This window comes from Tachysurus fulvidraco, chromosome 15 (assembly GCF_022655615.1).
Source record: "Tachysurus fulvidraco isolate hzauxx_2018 chromosome 15, HZAU_PFXX_2.0, whole genome shotgun sequence".
NCBI lineage: Eukaryota > Metazoa > Chordata > Actinopteri > Siluriformes > Bagridae > Tachysurus > Tachysurus fulvidraco.
This window is the reverse complement of record NC_062532.1, coordinates 20,753,954-20,765,423: the sequence shown is the minus strand read 5'-3', so window position 1 is coordinate 20,765,423 and position 11,470 is coordinate 20,753,954. Positions and strand designations below refer to the sequence as shown.

The following is an 11,470-nucleotide window of genomic DNA, read 5'->3' as shown; positions in this document are numbered from 1 at the left end:
TCGAGTCACTCGTTAATTCACCTGCTACATTAAAGGTGCGGTCTCCGTTGTTTGAAAGCCAATGTTGACATTTGAAATCACCAAAACAAACATGCCCCCAACCCAAATGGGTCCCACCCCTGTTTTGATAGCTCCGCCCCACACATACACCAGACCCAAGTATAACCCAAGTTTAACCCAGGCAACTATTATGGCGGAACCTGCTGGGGCAGCTGGCCAAGTGGTTATTTTTATCAAAAAATGACCTCATGCGCACTGAACACTCTCTCCGCCCATATTGACAAGACACGCCCCTTCCTGCTCATCGGCCACACGTTTGTATTGGTTTTGTTCTGTTTGGAGGCCCGATTCAGTTTTCTGAAGCATTTCTCAAACAACGGAGACCCCACCTTTAAGGACACATCTTCACCTGGTGTTTGAGTTTATACTGAAGTCACTTCAGTCGGAACAAGCTGGAGGTTTACCTTCTGTTTTCATAAAAAAAGAAGAACAAACGATGCACTTGGGGTCCGTTTGGCTTTTTTTAATTCGATTTATGAAGTCAACGTAAACTTTATTACAATTTCCAATCCTAATTTCTAAAGTAGTTGGCTTGTACGTTTCCGCCTAAACCGAACACATAACTGATTTACTGTCAACAACAGGAGCCGCAGTCGTGATTCCACTCTGATTTCTTAAGGACACGTCCCCCAGTTTGTAGAAAACCCCGAGTCACGATTACGACCTTGACGTGGCGTTCTTGCACGTCCGGCTGATAAATACGATCTTTCTGACACGACTCGAACGCAGTTTAATGAGTTTACACCAGTAAGAGGCAAAGCAGCAGGTGTCCTGTCCTACAGCAGCGGCTGTCTGTCCAACATCCCAGAATCTCACCTTTACTCTCTGCTCAGTTCAGTTTCTCCTAACATTTATTTCTCATCCGGGGGGTTTTGTGCGAAAGCATGACCTAAATAACACCGGGTTCATCTTCGTTCCTAGTGTTGCGTAAAGAAGGGAATGTTCCGTGTCTTGCTGCGTGCAGGATAAGAATCGGGGCAGGTGTGGTGTGATGTGAGCTGACGCGAAGTGGAGATCGTTATGTTAGCATAACAGCATGAAAAGCTTTTTATTCCTTTTGTCCCACAGCGGTTTGCCGAGGTCAGTGATATCGGATGAGCAAGTGATCAGATTCGATTTGGAATTCGTCCAATCAGGGTTAAGATCACGGGACTGTTTTTTTTTTCTTTTCTTCTTCTTCAGCAGCTTCCTAATTGTTTATAATTTACTCGTTTTCTAACTCGTCCTCGTCGACTTGTTTTTGTGGAGTCATTTGCTGCTGTTTTTTTTTTTTTTGTACAAATGAATCACTGCAGCATATCTGATTGACCTTTGACCTTTCAGGCTGTTAGGATCGGACGACAAAGCCGAGGTGTCTGAGGGAACGGTGGCTCCTTCCTACGCTGCCACAGCAGCCATTGGCACCTGCGGACCTGCTTCTGCCACACTAACCGGTACACACTGCATACACACACACACACACACACACACACACACACACACACACACACACACACACACACTGCATACATCCACTTTGAACACACTCCAGCTGCACGCATGCACACACTGCTACCAGTGTGGTGTTGTTTATTGTCCTCTAACAGTACAGCTAAAGTGTTTTATTACCCACGTAATCTGTGTTATAAACAGTGCCAGTGAAGTGATGTGTATATACAGTAACACAGATACGCCTGGTGAGTCTTTGTCCTGTTCCAGCGATACACAAGCTGGTGTGATGACGAGATGTGGCAATGCTTCTTAGGTTACTCACCAGCAAAGGGGTTCAGTGTGTGTGTGTGTATAGTGACTAATGTGGTGTGTGTGTGTATAGTGTGTATAATGTCTGTATATAGTCTGTGTGTATAGTGTGTGTATTAGTGTATGTAATGTGTTAGTATTGTATGTAAATGTGTGTGTGTGTGTGTATGTATAACGTGTCTGTGTGTGTGTGTGACGTGTGTGTACACGCATGTCTCCTCCCAGGCTATTCCGAGGATGGAGGAGTGATGAAAGGCGAGGTGATTCCAGAGCACGAGTTCGCCGCCGGTCCCGTGTGCCTGGATGACGAGACCGAGTTTCCTCCAGTGAGCATTCAGACCCCGTAAATCCACCCAAATCACTAAACTCCGCCTCCATCTCCAACCTGCACCGTCTGTTCCACGGCAGTGGGTTTAACTGTGTCTGTGTTCGCTAGTGCAGTGTCGTGTCCCTGGGGCTCAGGCTGTGTGTCACAGCAACAGTCACTAAGCTGATGGTCTTCACCTCAGTGATGATCCGTAAAAACACTCCTGAGCTCAGAAGTTCACTCTCGTGGTTCTCAGGGTTCCTGATGGCAGGCGTGAGCGGAGATGAAGATAATGAGACGTCACTAAAATTATATTTTTACAGACATCCAGTCAGGCATTTTTAACGAAGGCAGTCGTTTTATTTCACTACGGTCCTTTTTGCTCAAACTGACCTGCAAGTTAACAAATTAATACGTTTTTTCTTTCTTTCTATTTCTAAAGCTATGAAGCTTCACAGATCTTGATGATGTAAATGTTTGCGCAGTTTTTTTCCCCTCAACCCGAGTACCGTTTATCCGAAATCATTTTAATTTTGACTGAAAGCAATAACGTGGACGAAACCTAATGTCTGTTAGCAGGTTGAACAGCAAGCGTGCGATGGACATGACTATAAACAATTAAAAAAAAAAAAAAAGCAAGCGATTATCTTCTTGAACAAAGTATTTAATATACAACATGTTTACTATCTTAAAAATAATAAGAAAATCAATGTATCGTCTAATGTCTATAATCCGAAACGGATCATGTCTCTCGTGTGTGTGTGTGTGTGTGTGTGTGTGTGTGTGTTTGTGTGTGTGTGTGTTTGTCCTATACCATGAAGTGCATTAAGTTGCAACTATATCCACATGACAGCTAGTGTTGGTTAGCGAGCTGATCTGCAGAAATCTTCACAAGCCTCATCTGACCAAGAAATGACTACAAATGAAAATTGCAGACGTTACCGTGGTAACCGGTGTTCTTATTTGTTAGCAACATTTACACTCAGGCATCGAACCCATGAAGTTTGGAGCAAAACCGGACATCATGGTCGCGTGATCTTAGTGGTCGCGTGATCTTCGTGGTCGCGTGATCTTCGTGGTCGCGTGATCTTCGTGGTCACGTGGTCTTCGTGGTCATGTGATCTTAGTGGTCGCGTGGTCTTCGGCTGAACTTCTGCTTTAAGTTTGAGATCCAGCAGTCAAATTAATTTACATGTCATCAAGCCGGCAACAGCAAAAGTATGAATTTAACCCTCATGACTCTGAATTTCTGAATTTAACCCTCATAACCTTGTTTTATTTACTCATATTATTTTGTCCCCCATGACATTTTTTCTCATCCTCTGGAAATGTTTACATCATCTGGAAAAGTTTCCACAGATCCAGATCCAATCCGATGCCTTTTGTCTAGAGAAACCTTTCTGTCCTCCTCGTCTTTTTAACACGCGCTGAGATGCGTCTTTTATTTTGCACCTTATCTACACGTTGCTGCGTTGTATTTCTTTTGGTGGTGTTGTGACGAAAGCCACCTTCTGCTAGCATGAGACAAATGATTCAGATCTCAGCTGTTACCATGCTTGTTTAATAGCTACCGAAATGTTGCAGAGGATTATGCAAAATCCATACGACGACTACAGATACGGTAGCGGCGTAAAGGAAATGTCAACGGAAACATGCTGTTGGGATCGTAATAATTGCAGGTCTTTTGTTCGTCATTTAATCGGATGCAGAGAACCTTTATAAAAATCCGGCTTAGATTTTATCTTAAGATGTCATAAAAAATTTAAAGACATAAGAAAGAAAAGAAAGTCTCACTTTAGCATACATACGGCTTTAACGTAAATACGGACTACGTCTCGTCTGTTCTGTCTCGTTTGGAGTAAACAAAACCTTTGGTCTGATTATTAGGTTTTTTTTGTTACCTAACAAAAAAAAAACTTATGTAATGAAAAACAAGCCTGGCGTGACTAATGTTGCCAAACTGGTGGGGCCAAAATGTCATACACAAAATCACCCAATCTGGCAACACAAGCATTTTTAAAGAGTCATGAAGCCTGTGTACTTCCCCCAAGTCACTTTGTTTATCTTATTTAGCTTTGTTTCTCTAATACTTAGATAAATATTAGATGAGGATCACATCAGTGGAGCTCTTACCCAGAATGCATTGCTGCAGCCTATTCAATTTCCCAAATGTAGCCTTTAATAGCCTGTTGTTCGTTTTTTATTTTTGTACCTTCAACACCTTTAGGGCCTTTTTACACCCGGTCACTTCATGTGTTTTCTCTGATCTGATAGCTATCTGATTTGTTAAAACTGTTCCATTTACATCAGGCCACATAAATGCGTCTCGGCGAATCGGATATCGATCCGATCTTTCAATTCCCGCCCAATATGCTAATATATTTTACCTCATTTTCGGGGTAATTGAAATGGAACACGCTTTGGTGTATGCGGTTGCTACAAAAAACAGCATTTAATGTTTGCTACATTTTCAGTGCATTTTAAGACCCAACGAGACGCCTGGGTGAAAGATCGGCACCTGCACTGGTGGGAAAACATGTTTGTTTCTGGCGCGATGCACGACTCGCGAGTCACCTGCGAGTGACGTACTTCCGTTTGGGAGGAGTATAGCGCTGACGTATGTGGCTCGAACAACCACATGCATTTACACCTGTCCAGTTTCATCTGAAACGCGTCCCAGACCACCTCCTGAAGGGGTTTGAGCTATCGGATTTATATCCGTCTCAAAACCGTTTCGGAGGGCATTTAGACCTGGTCTTTTTACCATCGGGTAGCTATCGGATCACAGAAAACGCAGGAAGTGACCAGGTGTAAAAACCCCCTTATTCATATGCCAGTAAATGCAGTTTTGTTTTTCAGTGTTAGCAAAATGGTGTTAGCTTCTTAACAGATAGCTGCAGAGAAATGTCAATTTAGCTAGCTACTGCACAAAACAGCTAGCAAACCAGTCATTGATAACAATTGTAACAATGTTTAATACAGAAGTACATTGTTGTTAGTCTGTGGAGGGATTCCTGCTAACACGCTGCTGAGTTCTCCTTTCTGATTGCTCGGTGATGAGTTTAAGGCGAAGAACTTTCTGTAACAGAAGCTCAGACGCCAACGCAGCTGCAAATATCCCAGGTGTTTGACTCTGCACTTTCTCGTTTCTATAGTAACCTCAAGACGCTTATCGGCGTATCCGGAATCCGATGTTTGATTATGTCACAATTTTGGAAGAAGCCTCCAGCGTCAGAAGAAGAACAAAGTGAAAAAAACAAACAATTGACAAAGCTAACGAAGGTGATCTGATAGCTGCTGAAAGTGATAACCAGAACCCACTGGCTCGCTGGACGTTTTCACAACGTAAAAAGTGTCCGATGTAGAAAGGAATAAAACGTGTTGTTCATAAATTCACTCAGTGGCCAGAAACAGAAGAGAACACAAGGGAATATTCATGTGCTATATTCATAGTGTCTGTGTGTGTGAGAGTGCGTCTGTGTGTGTGAGAGTGCGTCTGTGTGTGTGAGAGTGCGTCTGTGTGTGTGAGAGTGCGTCTGTGTGTGTGAGAGTGCGTCTGTGTGTGTGAGAGTGCGTCTGTGTGTGTGAGAGTGCGTCTGTGTGTGTGAGAGTGCGTCTGTGTGTGTGAGAGTGCGTCTGTGTGTCTGTGGGTGAGAGTGCGTCTGTGTGTGTGAGAGTGCGTCTGTGTGTGTGAGAGTGCGTCTGTGTGTGTGAGAGTGCGTCTGTGTGTCTGTGGGTGAGAGTGCGTCTGTGTGTGTGAGAGTGCGTCTGTGTGTGTGAGAGTGCGTCTGTGTGTGTGAGAGTGCGTCTGTGTGGGTGAGAGTGCGTCTGTGTGTCTGTGGGTGAGAGTGCGTCTGTGTGTGTGAGAGTGCGTCTGTGTGTGTGAGAGTGCGTCTGTGTGTGAGAGTGCGTCTGTGTGCGTCTGTGTGTGAGAGTGCGTCTGTGTGCGTCTGTGTGTGAGAGTGCGTCTGTGTGTGTCTGTGTGTGTGAGAGTGCGTCTGTGTGTGAGAGTGCGTCTGTGTGTGTGAGAGTGCGTCTGTGTGTGTGAGAGTGCGTCTGTGTGTGTGAGAGTGCGTCTGTGTGTGTGAGAGTGCGTCTGTGTGTGAGAGTGCGTCTGTGTGTCTGTGTGTGAGAGTGTGTATGTGTGTCTGTGTGTGAGAGTGCGTCTGTGTGTGAGAGCGTGTCTGTGTGTGTGTGAGAGCGTGTCTGTGTGTGTGTGAGAGCGCGTCTGTGTGTGTGTGAGAGCGCGTCTGTGTGTGTGTGAGAGCGCGTCTGTGTGTGTGTGAGAGCGCGTCTGTGTGTGTGTGAGAGCGCGTCTGTGTGTGTGTGAGAGCGCGTCTGTGTGTGTGAGAGCGCGTCTGTGTGTGTGAGAGCGCGTCTGTGTGTGTGAGAGCGCGTCTGTGTGTGTGAGAGCGCGTCTGTGTGTGTGAGAGCGCGTCTGTGTGTGTGAGAGCGCGTCTGTGTGTGTGAGAGCGCGTCTGTGTGTGTGAGAGCGCGTCTGTGTGTGTGTGTGTGCGCGCACACGTGTGAGAGTGCGTCTGTGTGTGTGAGTGCGCACACGTGTGAGAGTGCGTCTGTGTGTGTGAGTGCGCACACGTGTGAGAGTGCGTCTGTGTGTGTGTGAGTGCGCACACGTGTGAGAGTGCTTGCAAGTGAGTGCGTGAGAGAGAGAGAGACTGTGAGAGATGTGATATGATCCCCTGTTAACTCACACTCCTGCTGTTGTTTATCTATAACACACCCGAGATATTGTGAGACAGAACAATAAAAACTTTCTTGTGATTCTGGTTTCTGGTAGATAAATCGGTGTCTTGGTGGATCTCGTCGTGGCAGAACCGGCCGTCTGTGAGAACCTTCACGCCGGAGCGGGACGACCCTCGGCACACGGGCCGGAACTAATTAAAAGCGTTTCAGGAATAATTAACCCAGATCCCGGACTAACCTAAGTGATTTCAGGGTGCTAACATGACGAGCAGAGAGAGAGAGAGGGGGAGAGAGAGAGAGAGAGAGAGAGAGAGAGAGAGCATCAGGAGGGTGTGCTGGTTGTTGCTCGCTCTCCTGAAGGGTGTGTTATATGCATGAACAAACCGTAGCCACAGACACGACACACGGTTCTCACCAGGAAGTAAAACTGTAGCATCGTGTTCTGTTCTGTTACGTTCTATGATACTCTATTGTACTTCTGTTGTTTTATTCGTTTTTCTTTAACATGGTCATATTTACGGAAGGAATTTTGTTTTCTCTTGTTGTTTCGAACGTGTACTTGCTGTATTAATACCTAATCAATGTTTACACGTCATCGTCCTGAACACTAATACAGCAGGATGTGCTTTTAAATGTACGTGCCTATGATTTTATTTGTATTTTACGGAGTTGCTGGAAGACCAAAAAAAAGAAATAAAGAAACAAGCGTTTAAAAAAAAAAAAAAAGACTGTAGAGACTAGGAATAAAATTATGCAAAGCATTTCTCATGTCTGGGCTGATTTTTTCCCCTGATATTCCCTCTGCTTCAGATCAGGTTCCTGATACTGAGACACTGTGACACTGACACTGTGAATATGAGACACTGACACTGAGACACTGACACTGACTGTGAATCAGTGACACAGACACTAACACTTAGACACTGGGACACTTTGACATTGACACTGTGAAGCAGACAATAAGACACTGACACTGAGACATTACCAGTGAGATACTGAGACACTGTGACATTGACACTGTGAATCTGAGACACTTTGACACTGACTGAATCAGTGACACTGAGACACTAACACTTAGAAACTGGGACCCTGTGACATTGACACTTTGAATCTGAGACACTGACACTGAGGCTCTTAACAGTGAGATACTGACTGTGACATGGACACTGTGAATCTGAGTCACTTTGACACTGACTGTGAATCAGTGACACTGAGACCCTGTGACATTGACACTGTGAATTTGAGACACTAAGACACTGACACAGACACTAACAGTGAGATACTGATACACTGACATTGACACTGTGAATCAGTGACACTGAGACACTAACACTTAGAAACTGGGACCCTGTGACATTGACATTGTGAATATGAGACACTTTGACACTGACTGATTCAGTGACACTGAGATTGTGAATCTGAAACACTGGCACTGAGACACTAACAGTGAGATACTGTGACACTGACACTTAGAAACTGGGACCCTGTGACATTGACATTGTGAATATGAGACACTTTGACACTGACTGATTCAGTGACACTGACATTGTGAATCTGAAACACTGGCACTGAGACACTAACAGTGAGATACTGTGACACTGACACTGTGAATCAGTGACACTGAGACACTAACACAGACACTTGGACATATTGAATCTGAAACACTGGCACTGAGACACCAACAGTGAGATACTGAGACTCTGACACTGAAACTGACTAACACAGACACTTGGACATTGTGAATCTGAAACACTGGCACTGAGACACTAACAGTGAGATACTGAGACACTGTGACATTGACACTGTGAAACTGAGACACTAACACAGACACTGGGACATTGTGAATCTGAGACACTAACAGTGAGATACTGTGACATTGACACTGAATCTGAGACACTGAGACACTGACAGTGAGACACTGCGACAAACACCGATATTCTGTGACATGACATTAAAACTCTAAACACTGACAGTGAATCTTATACTGTGACATTGACACTGAATCTGAGACACTGAGACACTAACTGAGACGCTGTCACTGTGATACTTATTTGCATTCCTTACATATTACATATAATGGAAATTCGATAAGCCACAAGGCAAGACTCAGAATTTGCATATTGGATATTTATCACTCTAAATAATTCGCTGGAGTTTCTGCTGTTGTTTTTTCACATCTGAGCTAGTATTTCTGGTTTAGATGACTGTTTCAGAGTCAAAAACATTATGAGCAATTTCTGTTTAACCAACAGCGTTGCACTTTACAATGATGGTGGAATGTCTAAAGAAAATAAGTCAGAGAACCAGTTAGACATATAGAGTTTGTGTAAAAAAAATTCCACATCAACAGCAATCCAGGCTCAGCAACACCGTGTTATATATGGAATAAAAACACTGTCAATAATAATCGTACGTAATTCAAATCATTCGTGTGTAAATTTTCATTTTGCGGAGTTGGATCCCAAAATTTACGGCCACGACAGTTTACAGATACGAGATTTTGTGTGTTTGTTCAAATACAACTCCAAAATGTACGACTATGACAGTTTACACGCACAACACTTGTTTTCACAACACCTCTTTTTTACACACGAAAACGATCTGCGAAACAACTGTCAAAAATACGTCATCACGTTCACAGGCATTACTATCCGAGGGAAGATGAATCGATTCCACGAAGTGCGCATTCGCCCCGCCCTCTTTTAAACCACTGGCGCCGAAATGGTGGAACAGCAGCCAAGCGCTCACTCATCGTCAGTGTTGTATAAAGTAGTAGAAAGCAATACTTGAGTAAAAGTACAAGTATCATACTAGAAAAAGACTTTGGTAGAAGTGAAAGTCACCTTTTAGAATATTACTCAAGTAAAAGTCTTAAAGTATCTGATATATACTGTACTTAAGTATCAAAATTCATTTTCTGATATTTAATGTACTTAAGTATTTGAAGTAAAGTAAAATTTTGTAAAATTAAGTAAAAAAAATTAAAAAATTTTCAGTGATTTTCGGTAGGCATAAGTGCAGGGGCAGTTATAGGGTTTCATCTTTAGGGGGTTTTAGCCCTCAGTGAGAATTTAAAACAAGAAGAGTTTTATATTGTATATTATATGACTACACAGTAAGCCAAAAGTTATGGTATTATTAAATGGCAAAAGTGGACACCAAAACTTTATGCATGATGTAATGTTGCCAGTCTTGAATCAGATCAGTTCATGTATGTGTGCGTTCTCTACAAACAGTGTGTCCAATGAATGACGTCATTAATAAACTAATATTCACAAAGACCAAATCAATAAATATTATTTTTATTTAGTATTGTATGGATTGTTGCATTAATATTTTGTTTGTGCTACAACTCTGGTAATAAGAATAGTGAAATTTCACTGCTTTTGGTTGCTGTATTTGCAGCTTTCCGATTAACGTTATACATTAACGCCTCCAGTTCTGACTGCGCGTGCACGCTGCGTGTACCTGTGCTTCTCCGTACAGCGTGCGGAGGGTAATGCAATCTAGGAGCAGTGATTCACCAAACCTCCCTTATTACAGTCACACACATTTCTTCTGATTTTATTTTGTAGTAACGAAGATGCTAAGTGGAAATATAACGGAGTAAAAGTATACATTTTACCTAGGAAATGTAGTGGAGTAAAAATGAAAGTTGACAAATTTAAATAGCGAAGTAAAGTACAGATACGTGACATTTCTACTTAAGTACAGTAACAAAGTATTTTTACTCCGTTACATTACAACACTGCTCATCGTCTCAGGTAAGTTGGTTTTTCCTTCCAAATTCGGACATGTTTAGGGGTTAGTTATCACTAATAACAGAGAGGAGTAATATTACAGATATAGGTTAACTATAGTAAGTAAGATTAGCTCTCATAGTAAGGTTACATTAGGTGCTTAAAGAATACAGCTGTTTAGGAGGTCATCACTGCAGTCTGTAGCGTGATGAGATAGGCCTACATAAAAGAATTAGCAATTTTAAGTGTTAACTTACTAACAGCTGTGTACATGCACTGGAATACACAGGTCATGCAACATGTGTTCACTGCTTAAGTGTTAAAGTCAAATTTTATTGTTTATCAGGTTCCATCAGTTGACATCTTGCACTCAGCCCAGAATCTGGTGTCGATGTTGACCAACACCTTAAGTGTTGGACATCAGAAAATGGGGAACCAGTCCAATATTAGTGGACAGTCAGCACAAGAAAGAAGGTCCAAGTCAAATGGGCAGTCAGTGCAGCAGGAAATGGCTAGGTGTGAGGTGTGTGAGGTGTGTGTGTGTGTGTGTGTGTGTGTGTGTGTGTGTGTGTGTGTGTGTGTGTGTGTGTGTCTTTTATGTAGGCCTATCTCATCACGCTACAGACTGCAGTGATGACCTCCTAAACAGCTGTATTCTTTAAGCACCTAATGTAACCTTACTCTGAGAGCTAATCTTACTTACTATAGTTAACCTATCTCTGTAATATTACTCCTCTCTGTTATTAGTGATAACTAACCCCTAAACATGTCCGAATTTGGAAGGAAAAACCAACTTACCTGAGACGATGAGTGAGCGCTTGGCTGCTGATCCGCCATTTCGGCGCCAGTGGTTTAAAAGAGGGCGGGGCGCATGCGCACTACATGGAATCGATTCATCTTCCCTCGGATAGTAATGCCT

At 43.1% G+C, this 11,470-nt stretch overlaps 1 protein-coding gene across 7 annotated transcripts in view; it reads left to right on the top strand.

Moving 5' to 3' along the window:
- The window catches only part of wipi1 (WD repeat domain, phosphoinositide interacting 1), a 25,983-nt gene extending 14,871 nt beyond the window's left edge, over positions 1-11,112 (top strand). For 3 of the 7 annotated variants that reach the window (XM_047800883.1, XM_047800884.1, XM_047800882.1), the window contains 3 exons: positions 1,384-1,493; positions 2,026-2,143; positions 5,263-5,528. In XM_047800883.1, coding sequence (XP_047656839.1) covers positions 1,384-1,493; positions 2,026-2,143; positions 5,263-5,398 — 364 coding nt within the window. In that variant the 3' untranslated portion in view covers positions 5,399-5,528. Of the gene's footprint in view, positions 1-1,383; positions 1,494-2,025; positions 2,909-5,262; positions 5,529-6,905; positions 7,573-11,083 lie in introns of those variants that run through there. The other 4 variants (XR_007137923.1, XM_027178828.2, XM_047800885.1 and 1 more) reach the window with 4 other exon arrangements.
- Positions 11,113-11,470: the final 358 nt, after the last annotated feature.